This window comes from Amyelois transitella, chromosome W (genome assembly GCF_032362555.1).
Source record: "Amyelois transitella isolate CPQ chromosome W, ilAmyTran1.1, whole genome shotgun sequence".
NCBI classification, from domain to species: Eukaryota; Metazoa; Arthropoda; class Insecta; order Lepidoptera; family Pyralidae; genus Amyelois; species Amyelois transitella.
In genome coordinates, this window is record NC_083536.1 from 4,638,989 (window position 1) to 4,661,014 (window position 22,026).

The window sequence follows — 22,026 nt, forward strand, 5'->3', positions numbered from 1 at the left end:
TTAACTTATTTTACTCTCTATTTCAGTTAATTTTTGATTTGTTGATTAGATTTGATATTTTTGATAGTATATTTAGTTAGTGTTGGATAAGTTTTATAGTGTGAGTTGATTTTTTAATATATTCTTCATTTTTTATTCATTTCTTTGTTACTTCATTAGTCTTAGTTAATTTCCATAGATATAGTTTTAGTTAAAAAATTTCTAATTAAAATGGTTCAAGAAATTTTGTTTGTTAATGGGAATTATATTCCTCATGCTGTGGTAGATATAGAAAAAGATGGAGCCTGTTTATATAACCGAATTACACGTGGGCGAAGCCGCGGGCGGAAAGCTAGTAATTTTATAAAACACTTATACTTATATAACAAACTTAATTAACCTAACACTGTAAGCTATTCTTAGTTGATTTTGTTTACAAATTCCTGCCATGTAATTAACCCTTTTTATTATATAAGTACATCACTTTAGGGCACTATAGGTCTTTAAATTGTACTCATAGTTTATGTAAATTTCTATTTGTAAACGACTGTTTGTTGCCTAAATAAAGATAAATAAAATAAATAAAAATAAAGTATTAAGATAAAGCCAGGTAGCGAATAGCTAGTCGAAGGTAAATTTGGTTTCAACCAGGTTTCGGACACAAGAATTGCGCCAAAGTGCACGGAAGAAAGCGTTTCAATGAAGTCTGTGTAATGCGCAGGAATGCTTTGTGCATTGATATGACACACATTAAAATTATATGGAAAATTGTGGAATGTATTATCAACAAAAGCCCCCAAGGTAATTGTAGAATCACAGGAAACAAAACTTGAGTCACCTGATCCCTCAGCAGAGCAGAAGGTTTTGCATAAAAAAATATTTTCACATTGCTGCATTGTATATAATAATAAATAGATAAATGGGTTAATTTAACATACATACATACATACATAAAATCACGCCTCTTTCCCGGAGGGGTAGGCAGAGACTACCTCTTTCCACTTGCCACGATCTCTGCATACTTCTTTCGCTTCGTCCACATTAATAACTCTCTTCATACAAGCTCGGCGGTTTCGGGTACTTTTGACCTGACCCTTTACCAGGACGTCCTTAATTTGATCAAGATACGTTCGTCTAGGTCTTCCCACTCCGACCTTTCCCTCCACACTCTCCTTGTATATCTGCTTAGTCAACCTGCTTTCATTCATCCTCTCCACATGACCGAACCATCTTAACATACCCTTTTCTATTCCTGTAACTACATCTTCTTTCACATCACAACATTCCCTTATCACGCTGTTCCTTATCCTGTCACTCAATTTCACACCCATCATACTCCTTAACGCTCTCATTTCCACTGCATTTATTCTGCTTTCATGCTTCTTTTGCCATACCCAACTTTCACTCCCATACATTAATGTCGGGACCAACACGCCCCTGTGCACAGCCAGTCGAGCCTTTTTGGATAGTTTCTGACTGCTCATAAAGGCATGCAAAGCTCCATTCACCATGTTCCCCGCGTTCACTCTCCTTTCAATATCACTATCATACTTGCCATCTGATGTAAACTTTGATCCTAGATATACAAACTCTTTCACTTGCTCCACTTTTTCTCCTCCAATCAAAATATTACATGCTGTCATTTCTTTCTCCATTTCAAAAACCAGTGTTTTAGTTTTACTTACGTTCACTTTCATTCCTTTCTCAAAAAAATTCAAAATTCAAAATTCAAAATTTTTATTCATTATTATAGGATATTATTATATCGCTTAATAATTGTCGTATGGTTTAACAACTTGGTTGACGTCAAATAAATTACTTAAAAACTAAGTTTACTGCCGCTTCCAAGGCGTCAGTGCAGAAGAAGCGGTAACAAACTGCACTGCAGCATTTTCATCAACAACGTCAACTTCACAATATTAAATTATACTTAGAATAGAATGTGGACGGGAGAATACATTGTTCACGGGAGATTTATATATTTATGAGATTTAATATTGAAAAAAGAAAAAAAAATATATATGAGTGGTTCCATAAAAGTTGGGTAACTTTGTGTTCCTGTGATTTTTTTTATAAATGTATATTGTGCACCCTATATTTAAAATGTCTGGTATATGAAATAAACGATTTTTAATCATGTCACTCATTTTTACCTTGATCACATTTCTTTGTTGTCAAGAAAATTACGTTTTCTCTCCTTAACATCAGTCCCTAGCCATGTCACATCTCCAAAATAATGTTTTCGTGTGTCTGTTTTGAATATACTAGGCGATAATTTAACTTTATTTAACTTAAAACACATTAAAAATTACTCCATCTTATAAACGGAAAAATTTAATGTGCAATGTAAATTATTTTTCATGATTTTTGTGAAGCTAAGTAGTGTCATCGGTAATTATAGTCAGGCCCTAGCCACTTAGTAAATTTAAAAATACGCGGCAATTGAGTGAAACGAGCATTTTAAAACCGATGCGTTCAAAAGTCACCACGCGAAGTTAGCCACACGCTTGGGCCGGCCCGCGTCGGCCATCTTGGCGTCAGTGCTGTCGGCTTCCCCGCTGAGCAAACACGTGCTGTGCCAGTCAATCTGTCAGTTCCTAGGTGAGTTATAATTCGAAAAGTTCTATCGTTATTATTATCTTTTGTTTGTGTGTATATGTGCTTTGTTTGTTCTGATATTATAGTTATCTAACATTTTAGGAATATCATTTTAAGAGTAAACTAAGTATGATTTTGTTGTGATTCGTCAGTCCCTAGGCCATCAGGCCCTTGCCGTAAATGTGACTAGGGACTGATGCAAAGGCCAGGGACTGACGTTCCTACTCGTTAAAATAGATTCGTCAATTTGATATAGTGTTATTTGTTTTAGAATATGCCACCTAAAAAGAAAATACCGCTGTCTAAAGAAGAAAAAGCAAAAAAAAAGTCAGAACAAGCAAAAAAACGTTTAGAAAAAATAAAAAATGATCCAGTTTCATTAGCGGAGTATAAAGAGAAAGAAAGATTAAAATACCTCAGAAAAAAGGAAAAAGGACAGAGAAAATGCGTTAAGGATATGACTCCTCGTGAACATAGAAAAGTGAAAAAAAACTGGATCACTTACTCAGCAGCTTACAGACAAAATAAGAAAGTTGTTAAACATGCTGATAAATATATTGACGAAAATACGCCACCAACATCTGATGGAGAAAATGGTCTTCAGGTACCACAACAAAGAAATCTCGAACAACAAGTAGATGATATAAATGTTCCATGTATTGCTGATAGAAGACAAGCTGAAGCTAAAAGAAGAAGTATTTTACAACGGAAGATAAGAAATAAGCAACTACGGAAGAAGAACCAAGTTATTGCTGAGTTAAAAAAAAAAATTGCTAGCCAAAGACAGAAATACAAACGATTGAAATGCCATATTAAAAAATCAAAGAAAGCACTTACACCCAGAAGCAAAATTAACGAACTGGCGAATGATCCTAATCAAAAGGCAGAATTGGTCAAAAAAGCACTATTTGGTGAAGTAATTCAGACGCAAATCCTAGAAAAAAAACAGGAAACAAAAACATACAAGGAGAAAAACAGATTAAAAATGGCTTTGTCTGGTTCTATAGTAAAGAAGTATAAAATATGGAGGTTGGGAGGCAAAGCTGTGACTTACAAGAATATGGGATTTAATCGCACAAAGTCGACTAAGAAAAACAGCAAGAACAAAATGATAGCGATAATTCGTCAGTTTTACGAAGATGATAGCAATAGCCGATGTGCAGCAGGGAAGAAAGAGTGCATAACTCGCAATGGTATTAAAAAACAAAAACGATTTTTGTTGGATTCCTTGAAGAATCTACACCAGAAATTCCTGTCTACTAATTCAATGACGATTGGGTACTCCTTGTTCTGCCAGCTACGTCCATTTTGGGTCGTCGAGCCTAAACTTACCGATCGTGACACATGTGCTTGCGTCACACATGAAAACGTTGACCTGAAACTGGTTGCATTAAAATACGCAAACATCTTAAATTTTGCAACTCATCAAAGTGCTCTTCAGACGGTTTGCTGTGATCGGTACTCTGAAAAATGTTTATCGAGAACTTGTGACAGATGTTCAATGAAAAATTTACCCTATAACGAATTCGACAACAGCGATGAAATTTTAGTCAAGCAATGGAGGAACAGTAAAGAATTAATCAAGGACATAACAACTAAAAAGGAGAGATATGTAATGAAGTATAAAAAAGAGACTCAAAAACTGAAACCTTATGATTTAATTGGACAACTTGAAGAGACTGATCTACCTAAACTATTCCAACATGAAATGAACATTGTGCACCAATACAATACTGTTAAATCTCTCAAAGAGTCACTTACAGAAAAAGATGCCATAATCCACATGGATTTCTCGGAAAATTACACGACTAAATGCAACCAGGAAATTCAATCGTACCATTTTGGCGGATCCCGTACGCAAATTTCGCTACATACTGTGGTAGTCTACTCGAAAGATATGACAACTTCGCATTGCACTGTTTCATTAAATTTAGCTCATGGTACTGGAGCTATTTGGGCACATTTAGAACCAGTGCTCGCAACATTACCGTCGACTGTAGAAAATCTGCATTTCTTGAGTGATGGGCCTGTAACCCAATACAGGAACAAAACCATGTTTTATATTTTGGGGTGTAGGATCCAAGATTTTTATCCGCTTGCTATAAGCTATTCGTGGAATTTTCACGAAGCAGGCCACGGAAAAGGAGCCCCAGACGGAGTTGGAGCGACGTGTAAGCGTAGTGCAGACAAACACATAGCACAACATGGTGACATAACCAACTTACATGACTTTGTTGTGGCACTCCGCGAAAAATGTCCGGGAATAAAGGTTTCTATTATTGAAGATGTCAATATAGATAGAGTGAATAAAATGATCAAGGAGAATGAGGATAAGCAGAAAGCTTTTAAAGGTACGCTTTTGGTACACCAAGTCCGAGGCAATGTTTATATGCCGAATAGAATATTTATGAAAGCACTAAGTTGTTTCTGTGATGATGACGGCTGTGAACATTTTAAATTAGGAACTTTAGAATACCAGACAAACATTAATCGACTGCAAGTGTCTACGGTGTACTCAGATTCCGAAGATGATGTGCCATTAGCAAGCACGAGTCGTGATTGGCAAGAAATATCGAAGACAAACTATGGCAGTGGAGATTATGTTTTGATCAAGTTAACTATGCGAAAAAAAGAATACCGGTATGCTGCGATTTGCTCGAAATATGATGAAGTGGATGGTGAGTTGACAGTTGCATTTCTAAAAGTTAGCAACGACCATGGGACTGAATTTAAACTTAATGACAATGATATCGCTGACGTACCTTATGAAGATGTGATAGAAAAACTGCCAGTTCCTAAATTAGTGAATAAAAGAAACACAACAATCTATAGATTTAACAAGCCAGTTAATGTATTTGAGAAGTAAGACTACGTATTTTATGATAAAATTATAAGACTGCAAATTTGTGTTCTTAAAGTACAATTATAATTAAGAAGAAACTATTTTTGTTCATTGTTATATTACATAATGTTATGTTTTATAATTATATATTATGTAAAAGTACAAAATATGTTTAGTTGTGTGATCTCAAGTAAGTAATGAAAAGTATTACTAGTTCTGTTATTCTTGTTGGTAAGAGAGTAGTATCCAAGATACTTATCTAAAGTTAGTTTTGTCTTTAATTTGATTAGATTTTGCTATAAATGTGTCAATTAGTAATATAATAGCAAGAATTACTAAATAAATATTGATTATGTACGATGAAAATGTAATTTTATTTATACTAACAATGAAGGGCATCAGTCCCTAGCACAGCCAGTCAGTCCCTAGAAAACCGATATCAAAAAAACTCAATTTTCTCTATAAATACTAAGTAAAGTGACCGGCCTGTCTGGATACAAAATTTAAACTATTAAAAAAACCATATTTACTAAAAAGTTATTAAATTAGTATAAAATAACACTGATGGAAAAAAAAATTAGAAATTTACCCAACTTTTATGGAATCACCCATATATATATATATATATATTATGGATTGCCAATTTTAAAAAGATTTATGTACAGAGTGTACTGAAATTTTGATTTAAGTTCAAATTAAACTACAATTAATTACGAGGTTCCTGTGCCAAGCTCGAGCCAGAAGTTTTTATCATTAAGGTAATCGTCAGTCCTATAATAAGCCTTCCCACAAAGTACTTTCTTTACATACTCTTTGAATTTTCGGTTGGGCATATCAAGAACAGACTCCGGCAACCTATTATAAAATCGTATACAGTTCCCCATAAATGATTTACTGACTTTGCTAAGCCTATGAAACGGCATGACTAATTTATGTTTATTACGTAAATTTCTATCAGTTGTGGCACTAACTTTTTGAAAAAAAGAGGTATTTTTCCTAACATACATTATAAGATCAAAAATGTACTGGGACGCTACTGTAGGTATGTTTATTTTCTTAAAGAGTTGTCTTAACGAGTCTCTTGGTCCTAAGCCGTAAATTGCGCGAACGGCCCTTTTCTGAATTATAAAAATAGTTTGTATATCAGCCGCGCTACCCCATAAAAGTAAACCATAAGATAACAAGCTATGAAAATAGCTGAAATAAACAAGCCTAGCTGTAGCTACATCTGTCAATTGTCGGATCCTCCTAACAGCATAAGCGGCAGAGCTAAGTCTATTGGATAGTTTAGAAATATGAGCACCCCACTGTAGCTTTGCATCAATTATAATTCCTAAAAACTTTGTATTTTCAACAAATTCTAATTTCTGGCCTTCCAGTGTTATGTCAGTATTGGCCTGCCTTACGTTTGGAAGGGTAAATTTAATGCATTGGGTCTTATTAGCATTTAAAAGAAGATTGTTGGTTGAGAACCAGATAGATATGGCCGACAGTATATTATTAACCGAACTTACATTTTCGCTATGGCGATCTAATTTAAATATTAAAGAAGTGTCATCGGCAAACAGCACTATACCCGCCTGTTTTTCCACCATAAAAGGCAGGTCATTGACATATACCAAGAAGAGGAATGGTCCTAAAATTGAGCCCTGAGGAACACCCATTGAGACGCTTGAACCACTTGACTTTACTCCATTAATATCTACAGTTTGAAGCCTATCAGTCAAATAGGATGCCATTAGTTTAGTTGATTTGTGGTCAAACCCATATTGACGAAGTTTACGCAAAAGTGTCTGATGATCTACGCAATCAAATGCTTTAGAGAGATCGCAAAAGACTCCAACTGAATCCTGTGAACTCTCCCACGCGTCATAGATTTGAGTAACAAGTGCTACTCCCGCATCAGTGGTGGACTTCCCGGCAGTGAACCCATATTGTTGGGAATGGAAAATGTTATTGATTTTAAAATATTGTTGCATTTGATTAAGCATCATCTTCTCAAACACCTTGCTCAAAACTGGCAATATAGAAATAGGTCTATAATTGCCAAGGACTGTTTTCTCCCCTTTTTTGAATAGAGGTATTAATTTGCTACATTTCATTAAATTTGGAAAAATACCCTCATCAATACATTCATTAAATATAAAAGCTAGATCAGATGCAATAATATCTATGATTTGACTTATGATACTAACAGACATACCCCAATGGTCTTCAGACTTTTTCAAATTAAGTTGTTTGAACGCCTTTAATATATTATCAGAGTTAACATATTTAAATTTAAAGACAGATTTGATGGGAGTTGTGTTATTATTAAGTAGGGTTTCAGCGCGCAATGGACAAGAGTCAACGTCAGAAGTTAGCTCCACAGGGATTTTTGCAAAGAAATTATCAAAAGCATTTACTATGTCCTGAGTTTTAGAAATACTTTTGTTACCGGATGATATTTGTTTAATACTGTCTCTATCTTTGATTTTGCCAGATTCTTTATTAATAATGTTCCATGTTTCTTTAATTTTATTTGGTGCGTTGTTTATTTTACTACTTATGTGCAAAGACTTGGCTTGCCTGCAAACTTTTTTAAATAATTTTGAATAATTTTTGACATATTCTACAAAACTGGGGTCAAAATTGTATTGTTTCTGGGCATATAAGTCATATAACTTATTCCTACTCTTGTGAATACCTACTGTAGCCCATTCACTGAACTGTAATCTATTACGAATATTGACTTGTTTCTGCTTGAACCTTTTTGAGTATTCAGCAGAAATCATATCAAATAAATTGTTATAATGTTCATTAGGATTATTTCCAGAATATGTTAAAGTATTTAATTGATTTGCAATGTTTATTTTAAATTTTCTTATGTTTTTGGAAGAAAGAGGTCTACACATAATTTTATCATTATTTAAATTGTTTAAGGACTCTTTCTCAAAGGTAACATATTGACCGGTGTGATCCGAGGGCAATTTGTGAATAATTGATTTCCGTATATAAAGATTATTGCAAAAAAAATTATCCAGACACTTGGCAGATGCAGATGTTATTCGGGTTGGTTCGAAAAAAACATACTCTAAATTATAAGATTTAAACAAATTAATAAATTGTATACTAACGGTTGATTTAACTAAAATGTCAATGTTAAAATCACCACAAATAATTAATTTTTTATTACATTTTGAGGTAACATGTAACACTTGATCCATTATTTTTAAAAATTGTTTAAATTCACTGTTTGGGGGACTGTACACACAAACAATTATATGATGATCTAGCTCGGCACAGGTCACTTCGGCACACCGCTCAACCGAAAGTCTGGTTATGTCTGTTCGCTCTTTTCTTTTAAAGCTCTTCTCTTTTAAAGCTTCATGCATACAGTTTACCATCTCCTGTAACTCCTCCTCTGATGACGCCAGTATAACCTGATCGTCGGCATAGAGCAGACATTTGACGAGTAACTCATTCATCCTTAATCCACTTTTAGACTCTTTCAAATCTGTCAAACAGCTATCCATAAATAGGTTGAACAGCCACGGTGACGCAACACATCCTTGCCTAACGCCTTTCTCAATCTTAAACCACTCAGTGTGCGCTCCGTTTATCCTGACACAAGCACTCGAATCCTCATATAAGGATTTCAGTGCTCGTATTAAGAGACTGCTCACCCCATGCATAGAAAGTGCTGACCACAATTCATTCCTCTCAACTCTGTCATAGGCCTTTTCCAGATCTACGAATGTGCAATAGACTTTTTGACTCTTGGCCAAAAACTTTTCGGCTATGCACCGCAAGGAAAAGACCTGATCAGTACATCCCATTCCCTTTCGAAATCCCGCTTGAGCATCCCATATTTTGTCATCAGTTTCATTCCTGACTCTATTAATCAATACCTTAGCATACAATTTGCCGACGACGCTAAGCAGGCTTATACCACGATAATTTTTGCAGTCCAGCTGTGACCCTTTTCCTTTGTAAAGTGGCACGATAACAGCCTTACACCAATCTTTTGGTACTCGGCCGCTTCTCCAACACAAATTGAAAAGGCAGTACAACTGACTAGCTACTACGCCTTTTCCTGCTTTAAGCATCTCGACCGACACTCTATCACACCCAGCAGCCTTTCCCGCTTTCATACTCTTAAGTGCTTCCACAATTTCGAACATTTCAATTTCGCCTTCCATCTCATTCTCTTTTTCTTCGCTATAGCAGAAATCTTTCTTATTTCCTTCCTTTTTTTCAAATAAACTTTCAAAATAGTCCTTCCATATCTTTAGTACACATTCTTCTCCTTTCACAACGCTACCATCCTGGCATCTGATCCTAGTCAGCTCTCTGGTTATAGTATTTCCTCGGGCTGACCTTACGGATTTCCAGAATACTTTCAGATTTGACTGAAAGTCTTCTGATAGCCTTTTATCAAAATCCTCTTTATACTCTTCTTTCTTTCTAATCACAGCTTTCTTAACCAAATCTTTCATTTTCTTATATTCCTTACGTGCTTCATTCACATCTTCATCAATAACCTCTTGCATTCTTAAGTTAGCTTTTGCTGCTAACAAATCCAGCCATGCTTTCTTCTTTAATCGCACAAGTTCTTGCACATCTTTACTCATCCACGCATTTTTGTGATTTTTTCCTTTCCTTCGTCTACTTACACCACACACTTCAACAGCTACTTTCACAATTCTTTCTTTAAATTCCTTCCATCCATCTTCAATATCGCTCATTTCCTCTAAATCTTCAAATTCATCCTTCAGTCTATTAATATACTTCTTACCTACATCCATATCTTGCAAATTTTCTACTTTTACTCTTTCCAAAGCGCTGGTTTGCTCCCTTACCCTGTGCCGCCAGCGATTGAAGATACCCCTTATCCGGGATATCACCAGTAAATGGTCCGAGTCAATGCCAGCACCGCGATATGCACGGGTATCCAGCACTTTGTTCTTCAATTCTAATTCTAATTTAAATATAATAAATAATCAAAGTATAAAAATATAAATATTAATATATTATGTACGTAGGGTGTAGTTTTAAGTCTTTTCCTGCACAACCTGCCGGCCGGATCTGATAACTGATACAGATACAAATTTTATTATAAGGTCTATGACACAAGCAGACAAAGAAAAATAAAGACATGAAACAAAAAACATTATGTACACACCAAAAGACAAGTCTCGAGTGTATGGCGGGCTTTATAGCGATTGGATTCATTCCAAAGTATATGACGGTTACTTTAAAAAGAAAATTGACATTTGATAACTGACGCCTGTCATTAAGACAGGCAAACGACGGCTGTCAGATAAAAAAGAAAAACAAACAAAACTACCTACATCAGTCATCAGTACCTAACTAAGAGAAAACTAGGAATTTACCCACTCGCATTTAATAAAATATAGTGGACCAACCATCATCGAAACACAGAACCAATAAGCACCGCGTGAAAGCATACACAGGGAGATGAAAGTGAAAGAGGCCAACAGACTCATTTGTATGCGGAGGTGGTGGCAACTTAGACTTAACCGCCTGTGTCTGCCGTCGGGCCATATTCCTTTTATCGACTACAGCCGTGGTCGTTCTTTTTGGGGGTGGACGCTTGTCTACTGCCGTCGATGAGCCCTGATCACTGCATATCTCCTTTCCTGGAAATCGCTTGATTAAAGCATTTAGCTCACCTTCGGTTGTGATCTTAACTCGCTCACCAGTTGGGATCTTAATATTGATAACTCCATCGAGAGTCCAACAGTGCTTCATACCGAAATGTCGTCGAGCCGCTAAGAACACGCTTTGCCTTGTGTGTGTGAGAAATTCGGCAATACTAATTTTGATACCCTTTAGTACTGTTTTCTGGCTCCATATATCAGATTTGATCTTCTGAGAGCAGAGACTCACTAATACTGGACAAGCTCGGTCTGGCCTTCTAGTTCCAATACGGTGACAGATCTTTATTTGTGCGCTTGAATCTGTTAACTTAAATTTATCAGCAAGAAGATCACTCACTATTACCCCGATATTTTCATTGGCAACCTCAGTGACACCATTCAGCACCAGCACTTTCCGTCGGCCTCTCATCTCCAAGGAGTCCACTCTGCAGCCTAAATCCTTTATTTGCTGTTGCAAATTTTGGAAGATGGAATAAACACACTCCTTGAAGTCCCGGAACTCCCGTTGCAACTGACCTATATCTGCTGATGGTGCTGCAGTAAGCCTCTTCTCAAACTCTGCCATGCGACAAGCTAGTGAAGATTCCAGTTGCCTCTGCGTCTGTTGGACTTGCTCCAGTTGCAAATTTCGCTGTGTGTCCATTTTGTTTGTGTAATAAAAGAAATTTATCCACAAGGCAGGCAGGTGCAGGTATTCCTTTTATTTCGCACGGACGGTCGGACGGTCAGATGACTGATACGTGTAAATGATTGCTATAAACAAGTGGGACGTTTATATTGCGGGAAATTTAAGATGTACGTTGGATAACAAAAAAAGGAAAGAAATAATGGAAGAGGAAGCCTTAAATGATCGTATCTAATCAAATTTAAATCGGGAATAAAGAAAGATCAATACAAGTAGATGTTTATTGGGAATTCTGGGACACTTTTGTGTCCCAGAATTCCCAATAAACAAAATTCGATTCATTCTAAACACAAAACATTAGTCGAATGCACTCACCTGACTCCATTATAAAATTGATAAGAATCACCCGCGAGCTCGTGGAAAGATCACACACCGAACACACTTTTTACACATAACTGTTCACCGGTTGGAAGCACCGTGGTTAGTAAGTTCCTGCGAGCCCTTGGTAAGATCACGCACCGATAACACTTCCTAATTCCTAACTGATGATCGGTTGAAAGCACCGTGGTAAGTAACTTTCTGCGAGCCCGTGGTAAGATCACGCACCGACCACACTTCCTAATTCCTAACTGATGATCGGTTGAAAGCACCATGGTAAGTAACTTTCTGCGAGCCCATGGTAAGATCACGCACCGACCATACTTCCTAATTCCTAACTGATGATTGGCTGGAAGAAACCGTGGTAAGTAAACTTCCTGCGAGCCCATGGTAAGATCACGCACCAACCACACTTCCTAATTCCTAACTGATGATTGGCTGGAAGAAACCGTGGTAAGTAAACTTCCTGCGAGCCCGTGGTAAGATCACGCACCAACCACACTTCCTAATTTCTAACTGATGATTGGCTGGAAGAAACCGTGGTAAGTAAACTTCCTGCGAGCCCGTGGTAAGATCACGCACCAACCATACTTCCTAAGTTCACTTTGTTTAACAATAATAGCAGAAACTTTAAATTATAAATAAACAGACCGACATTACAATCTTAATAAATTATCACACACAACACAACATCACAACTTAGTTCTTAGCAACAAAATGGTCTAATGTACGAACGAGTGAAATACGCAAAGTAAGCAGATACACAGTAATTAAGGGTGTTTACACACTTACTGAGTAAACACTTTTATATCAATTGTAATTTGTTTGAAAGACAAAACCACCTTCAGGTATGTACTCATAGGTATATGTACTAGAATTTGGGCTACATTCCAGCTTTCTTATGGTTACGTACTATTGCTATATCAAGCACCGTGTTAGTTAAGTCTACGTAATCAATATTATTATTAGAGAATAACATGAATCCCTATTGAAACTTGTAGATGTAATTGGACAACCGCTACCTACTTAAGGATTTCATAGGTATGTATGTAACACAGAATATCAATACCATACTTTGAGTTTGTAAGTAAATTAAGTGTGTAGTCGTCCTAATAACAATATGCAGACATGCAAATGCAATATAATAAAAATTATGTTTAAGCATTAGCGGATGTGCTTTGTAGAATGACGATGATCGAATATCAAAGTAAGTTTTGTAATAAAATACATAATTTGTTTATACCGATCTCTCATCCGCCGTGTGGCTCCTGGCACCAATGAAAAATAGGACCTCTCCATCTCTTTCCCATGGATGTCACAAGAGGCGAGAAAGAAATAGGCTTCAGCGTGGTCTGTCAGCCTTTCAAGGTTGTTGGCTCTGTCTACCCCGTCAGGAATGTAGACGTGATTATATGGATGGATGGACTATTTCTCATTAGAGCGTGTTCCTGGTTGCATCCTCAAGGGTATGGCTTGGGAGCCCGGGGTCCGCTAAATTTTGTTTATACCAATATTAAATGTTTCTCAAAGCTTTTAAAGCATACATTTTACATTAAAACCTTATTCATGAATTTCTTCATTTTAATCTAATTAATATTGATTTTGAATGGGGTATGGTAATCATTATAAATCCTATGTCTCCATCGTTCTCATAAATTATATAATCTATATTTTGAAAAAAATGTGGGCTCTGTCTACCCTAAAAGAGATATGGGTGTGATTATACATATTATTATGTATGTATATCCTATATAAATCGGTTGAATAGTTTATGCGATAAAAATATTTTCTATTCATAACAAACAATATTATCTATGATGACTTGCTTTAGGAAAGAATTAGGCTAATAAAGTTAGAATTCTCTTTGTATATGATGGGCTATCAACTTGCCACTATTTGAATCTCAATTCTATCATAACTTTTACAGTTAAATGTGACCTACAGTCTTTTCAAAACTGTTAGCTCTGTCTACCCCTGATTAATGGTTACTAACATAGTTTATCCATTGTCAAAGACAACGACCAGGGTTGAAGACTTTTTTATGTTCAACCCACAATGTCTCTCCTAATGGATGTCGTAAAAGGCGACTAAGGGATAGGCTTACAAACTTGGGATTCTTTTTTAGGCGATGGGCTAGCAACCTGTCACTATTTGAATCTCAATTCTATCATTAAACCAAATAGTTGAACGTGGCCATTCAGTCTTTTCAAGACTGTTGGCTCTGTCTACCCCGCAAGGGATATAGACGTGACCATATGTATGTATGTGTATGTACCTACAATGTTTCATACAAGAAGAACAACATCCAATGACCTCCCCCTTAATCACCTCTTACAATGCCTGCAGGCAGATATTGGGTGGTGTTATTCTACTCTGTCAGCACCACACGATTCCTGATATAAAATATTATTCTTGTACAGTAAATTATGTAGTCATCATATTCGAATGCAATGATGACCCTCGTGACATAGTGGTTAACAAGTCTGACCGTAACTTTTGGTCTCGGGTTCGATCACAACTGAATTAAGATATAATTTTTTTTCACATTTAAGTTTCTGGATTTGGAATTTATATATTCTGCTTACAATATGATTCGATTTTATCTTCAAACCAAATGTTGGAGATAAGTATTTTAAAAAATAGATTGATAGTTGACTCTGTTATCATCTTTACTTAGTACTTGAATTATAAAAATTAAAATATTAATACATGGATCGGTTTGAACTACGTATTTTTATTTAATGTAAACCTAACTTTTTTATCAAGTATTAAAAAAATATATACCTTCACCGTTAGTTGTTAAGGTTCACATTAGTCTAAGATATTGATTATCAATAATTAAATTCAGAATCAACCTACGCTTGACCAATTTTTTTGATGAGCAAGTGATATTTTCTGTTTAAATAGTCGGGCAATGAAGAAAATTAAATTATTATTTGTGAGCGAACGATTATGACACAAAACATTTTGTGAAAGCCAAAATCGCGCTGCGCATGCATTTTTGCTTGTAATATTAGTTGTGCAGCGCGCAAACTGTATGACATTTTGTACCATCTAGCGCAAAGTCTACACCACAGGATGTTGCTTCCTATAAATATAAGTATTTAAACAATGGTAAGTTGTTTTATATATTTAATTGTTTTTTATAGATATAAGATTGATTTGATGTTATTCTAAACTTGTGTTTTTTTTACAGACGCCGCAATACGTAGATGATGTGACTGCGAATTCAGATAATGAAACATTTATTCCAGATTCTTTTGAACATGCTCAACGTCTATCAGATGGATTGAGTGAGGAATTATTTAAAATACAAGCTTTCGAAAAATCAAAATCAAAGCAAAGCATGAACAGAAGGTACCTGAAAATTTCTTTCTTTATTATTGATTTAAATAAGAAGGGATAAACCATACAGATTGAGCTAGCCCCATAGTAAGTGGTAAACTTGTATCGCAGGATAAGTACTAACCTAACGATACTATAATTTTTAATAAATCCCACCCAGGTCTACCTGAAAAACACTATTTTTCCATGTTAGCCTGGTCGGGGATCAAACCCGTTTTATTAGAATTATTGTTATGTGTATTTTTATTTTTTGTTACAGACAACAGGATGCGATAGATCTTTCCAAATAGTGAAACTTTAATACCAGAGTCATTTCAATGTCTTCGAGATTCGTTTGGAATCTCCGAAGAACTTTTCAAGATACAGTCGTCCCACCGAACCATCAAAATTAAGTATTCATACACGGAAAATGAAGTTAAAGGGGGTCGCAATAAGGTAGATTTTTCCAAAAAGATTGTCACATCACATGTTCCCCGTCAATCGTTTGTGATAAAAAGTGCTCCCGACAAAGGTCTTAAGACTGATCAAGATTCAAGTGCTTGACTTAGAGTGTAATCAAGTAATAAGTGACGGTTTTCAGGACGATAGGGTCTTATTGAGCTCTCAATATGTAGTAAAAGATGGTGGTGATGAAATTATGGACCAGACTGAAAAAAATATTAGAAATATTAAAAAAAAATTGTAACTATAGTTATACTAATTGGTTTTAAAATTATATATTAAAATGTATGTACAATTAATGTAATTTCCTTTATCAGTTTTTATGTCATTGTGTTATTTTTTTACAGATTTGTGTTATTTGACTAGTATCAATAAACGTAAAATTTAAAAGATATGTGCCTTTATTTTATAGTTTAATTAGGAACCATAACCTAAATAATAATAATAAGAACACAGTATATTTTTTTCAGTAAATATTTTTATTATTCGAAAAATGTTATTATAATTGAAATAAAGAATTAAAAACAAAATTGTCTTGACACCACTTTTTTAAACAGAGTGCATTTCTCAAAGCACACGTTTTTTTATGATGAACACAATTTAACACCTGATTATTCTCCTCACAATAATCCTCATATAATTTAAGTAATTTAGGACAACCCTTTTCACCCAGTTCTATAATTTCACAATCGTTGCATAACTCTTGAATCCATACAATCTTCTCATTTCCTTTAACTAAGACAATTTTACTTTTTAAATATGGAATTATAACTCGCCGGAATTCTCGATAATCGATAAACCCTTCATACCAATGTAGTCCTCGATTATTTTCTAACCATCGAACTCGCTTTTTTTCTTCAACAGAAAGAGTTTTAAAAGAATAAGGTGCTTTAACCAAGAAAGTTTGTGTGTATTCCATAGTTGCAATCGAAAATTCCTTAATAATAAAATTATTTTTCAAATCCTTAAACCCTTGTAAATCTATGATTATTGTATTAGCATTCATGATAACTTCTTTACAATATTGCTCAATGGCTTGTATTCAAATATGCAATCGTTCAGTATCAGACAATATGCAGCCGTTTGATCGGGTATGTCTTGGTCAGATTCGAATTCAACTCTCACATCAATTGATCCCTTTAACATTTCATGCTGTCGTGAACAGTCTATAACAAATAACGGAGCTATGTCTCTAAATTCTTTTAATCCCATCAACGGCTCCGCTCGGCGACTATGATAAGACTGATGAAATCTTGCGTATTGTTCATATATTAATGAATATCTGTTGTCGGAGAAACTAATATTTAAACCTTCATACGGATAATATGAAGAATTTAGAAATACTCTTACGTCTCGAATATGACAATGGTCGAACTCTGCCATCGACATTGTTGCATTACTTTTACGGTTTGTTTGTAAAGCAATAATAACAAATCTTGGTTTCTCCAACTGTGATGAAGTTTTAATGGACCAAGTATGTTTCCTGGTTTTGGGTAACAATGGGTACTCATACAAATCCCAGTTACGAAACGCTAAGGTTATCGCTCGATCTTTTTCTAAATGTTTAAGTAAATTGATTCTTTCACGGTCCGACACTCGAACATGAGGAACTCGCCAAACTATTTTATTTATAATTATATCTTCGACAATTTCTCCAGAACTTAGTAATAAGGAATTGAGATTTGTATTACTTCTCAATAGTACTAATTCATGTTTACAGTTCATTATGATTTTTTCATAATCTTCTGCAAAACCTAATATTTTATTTAACGGTATATACACAGAAAATCCTCCATCGGTGGTAATGCCTGAAGGAGACCAACCCCAAACTTTTGCGCTTTTGGATTCATTTTCATTCAATGATAGATAAGATTTAATTGTTGTGGTAATACCTGCATTTTTAACCTTATCTATTTCTATCCCATTTAGTTCATATCTTATATCTTGAAATAGAAATAGTACAGGGTTGTTTACGAAATGCACACTCGGCACTTTTTCTTTGCTAGCGTTATTTTGTTTATACACATCGACTCTGCCCTCAATATACAAACAGCTGAGTGCAGGCAACACATACAAGTCTTGTTGATTAATCGGTATCCGTATTTCATCATTTTTGTTAAAACTTGAAACATAAGGCTTGTACGAATGATATTCAAAACTTTCTATGCTATTGTCGTAAGACGCTGGTTGGCATATATTTAAAATGTTCATATTAACAAACCTAGTAGCCTTAAAAAGTCTTTATTTTTCTTTGTTAGTTTTTTTTTAATTCGCAGCGATGTTTCTTTGTGAGGTGATCCTTTAGGACTGAGTCTTTTTATAGGAGTGAAGGTGTTTTTATGAAAATTTAACATTTTGATTTAAAGTGCAAATACAACTGAACTTCTTCACCGCGTAAGTTAATTTGCTTGTTTTCTGCGTCTAACAACCTTATATTGAGTGAATTTATTGAGCTCTGATTGACAGGAAAGTAAATTAAATTCTTAGGTATTTCAATAATTCTGTAACCAGGGGGTACGTTAGGCACAAATTCATAAATAATATGGCTTGCTTTTCCGTTTACAAATGATCCGCTGATAACATCACATTCGATGCGTACGATAGTTGTAGCTAAAATGCTGACAGGATGCTGAGATTCTGCATTTATATTAGCTTTGATTGATTCTCTATTAAATCCTAATATTTTTCCGATTGAATTATTTTTATTAAAGTGTACATCTTTGGAACAAAAAATTCTTGTTTTTAACGTATTATTATTACAACTCAATTTCAACGCTGCATTCTTTATATTACTTTTCAGATAATCACAAATATCTTGAAACTCATACGATCCTTCAGGAATTTCAATAACTTCATCTTTTCCATAGTAAAATTTGTTATTTTTTGCGTCTATGTTAGGTATAGAATTAAATGTAGAAAAATACAAAAGCCCACATTCGTACTCTCCATTCAGTTGTAATGTAGGGGAATAGTTAGTTGTTAAAAATTCTCCTCTGCCTGTTATTGACACAGTGAAAGACATTATTATACTGATACAAATATATTTTTATTATATTATTTATACAAATGATGTTTCCAAAATTCTTTTAAAAACTTTAAACAAAGGTGTCCACAGTTTATAGTACCATAAGATTGATATTGCAAATAATTATAATTTATAGTTAATGGACTTAAATAATTTACTAGTTCCAATGGTGGTTTTAAATCACCAAAACTATCAAAATATTCACAGTAATTAATATATTTAACGTAGGCTACCCAATGTGTTCCAGGATTGTCAGAACTATCTAAATTTAATATAGCACACTCAATTTTTTTTGGTTTCCGAGGAAGAGTTGTAATGTAGGGGAATAGTTAGTTGTTAAAAATTCTCCTCTGCCTGTTATTGACACAGTGAAAGACATTATTATACTGATACAAATATATTTTTATTATATTATTTATACAAATGATGTTTCCAAAATTCTTTTAAAAACTTTAAACAAAGGTGTCCACAGTTTATAGTACCATAAGATTGATATTGCAAATAATTATAATTTATAGTTAATGGACTTAAATAATTTACTAGTTCCAATGGTGGTTTTAAATCACCAAAACTATCAAAATATTCACAGTAATTAATATATTTAACGTAGGCTACCCAATGTGTTCCAGGATTGTCAGAACTATCTAAATTTAATATAGCACACTCAATTTTTTTTGGTTTCCGAGGAAGAGTATCTCTCATATACACTCCGCGAAAGTAAGGAATATCAATAGCATGTTCCATTATATCTAAATTGGTTAGTGCTCGTCTGGGTAGCCGCTTTTTCAGTTTTTTGAAGGACTTAGATATAATCCTGCTCCCTTTTTATATGGTTTTATATACAAGGCCTTTCCTAAAGCAACAGATTCCATCATCTTGTTATGTCGTTTAGACTCTTCAAAGTTTTTCTGAGCTACTTTGTAATCATTAACAGCCTTTGCTATACCTGCCGCGCCACCAGCAAGTGAACCTAAAGCTGACAGACCGGCAAAGATGGGAATGAGCGGTAAAAAGCCTCCGCATTTAGGAATGGGTATACATCGTAGTAAACGTGTACGTGATCCGTTATTTTTAGAAAATAGTTTTTTTGCGGTTGCATATGCAAAGTTTATAGTTGAACGCTTGTCCTTTGATTTAATATTTTTAAGCTTAGATTGTATATTTTTCACTACTTTCATAAATGAACGAACTCCAGCGCCAGCTTTGAGTTTTGCTTTCATTGCATTTTTTACAATCCATGAAGCCAATGTTTCTCCTTTTCCAGCACTCTTCGATTTTATTCTCTTCTTAGCCATATTCAAAAGGTCTAAATCTGCTTTATGTCGAATGTTTAAATCCTTATTATTGTATGCAATATCGTGGTACATACAAGCTTCATCCAATTTATTTATACCTCGCTCACCTCTTAATAATCGTTTTTGAAGTTTAGTACCTGGTCCACAAAACTGATATCCAGGAATATGTAGTTCGAAAGGTAAATTATTGATGACGTTATTTAAAATACCTCTTCCCTTCTTCATAGATATTCTTAAAATGAAGATATTTATTATGACGCTCACTTTATATTACAATAGTAATGCATTCTTGTCCACCCAACTATTTTCTTTTTCACATAAACCTAACCACTTTACATAAAGTTTATTACCTTTTCGTTTAATAACTTTTTCAATAAGATAAAGTTCTGGAAATTTCGTTTTTTGTAATTCATATTCATAAAAAGCTCCCAAAATTTTCTGTTTATGTTTGTCTTCTAATAGGTATGTTGGTGGATTCGTATCATTTACCTTGACAATAACGAATATTTCTGTCGACCAGTTGGGAGTGTATCCTTTATAAAAATCACCTTTGAATTTACTTATCCGAACACTATCACCAACGTGGAACTTAGGCTTGCGATATAAAACTCGTTTTTGTGCACGCAATATGTTACATCTAACATCTATCTGGTTTACTTTATTTACGTCGACAGGTTTAAATTTAGTAGTACGGTGAGTAGTATTGTTATATTTTTCTACAACGGAATTTAAATTTGGTCCTAACCATTTATAACAACCATACAAACTAAAAATTTTGTAAAGATTATATTTTATTGTACGAATAACTCTTTCCACAATAGAAGCTTTTTTAGTGGAGTAAGTGGAATAATGATTAATGTCATATTTCTTACACAATTTATTAAAAGCATCATTATAAAATTCTTTGCCTAAATCAGTTTGTAAATTTATAGGTTTTCGTTTTGAACGAGATAAAATTTCAAACATTGCTTTTGTCACACATTTTTTGTTTTTTGCTTTTATAGGATATGTCCACACATATTTTGTAAAAGTATCTATTACAACTAAAACATATTTATATCCTTTGTTAAAATAAGAATATTTCTGAAAATCCATAAGATCAGCATGCCATAAGTCGTCTATTCCTTTTATAATTGTAAATCGACGAGGAAAATTTCTTCTTGCTGCTTTATGAATTTCATCCACTATGTTTTTTTTGCTCATTGTGTTGGTTCAATTTAAGTTCAATCAAATTATCTATTTCTTGTTTTGTATAAAACGATTTTGACAAACGGTCTGATGTAGCTTTTTCCAATTTTTTTAAATATACTTGTATATTATCATTAACCACTCTTATTTCTTTTCTTAACTCTTGTAGTATATTATCGACGTATGCTTTGTTCACTGCTTCATCGGCTTCATTTGGAGATGAAAGACCTTTTAATTTAGATGTTTTCAAATCATAGTGTCCAGCATCAGTTTTCACCAATGTATCGTTTAAAGTGTCGATAAATTCCAATAATCGCAAACGTTTATGGACGTGATGACCGAACTTATCTACATTCATTGCTGTCTAGATGATTAGAGATCTCGAATAATACTGCTCATTTTCTGTGGCGATAGCTGTTTATGTTCTATATTTATAATTCCAGCTTCTCGTAATTCTTCTATGACTGCAATAATTTCATTATCTACACCACTATTGCCAGCCGCTCGTGATCCTAACAACAATTTTAATCGTTCTACCAGTTCGTTGGGATCATCCCAATAAACATAATCAGTATATTTTTTTACTTTTTTCAGAAGTGGAATACCTTTTCCTTGAGGGAGACTTTCTACACTTGAAGTCATATTTT

At 34.4% G+C, this 22,026-nt stretch overlaps 1 protein-coding gene across 1 annotated transcript; it reads left to right on the top strand.

Annotated features, from left to right (window-relative positions):
• The first annotated feature begins 2,082 nt into the window (after positions 1-2,082).
• On the top strand, positions 2,083-6,036 carry LOC132904255 (uncharacterized). The gene is made up of 2 exons (XM_060954182.1): positions 2,083-2,580; positions 2,849-6,036. Exon 2 carries the CDS (start codon positions 2,852-2,854, stop codon positions 5,441-5,443), a length of 2,592 nt encoding a protein of 863 aa, XP_060810165.1. The 5' UTR covers positions 2,083-2,580; positions 2,849-2,851; the 3' UTR covers positions 5,444-6,036.
• The last annotated feature ends 15,990 nt before the right edge of the window (positions 6,037-22,026 follow it).

Bases quoted from the DNA above. Each gene is read 5' to 3' on its own strand.
- LOC132904255 (XM_060954182.1), top strand. From the start codon at position 2,852: ATGCCACCTAAAAAGAAAATACCGCTGTCTAAAGAAGAAAAAGCAAAA.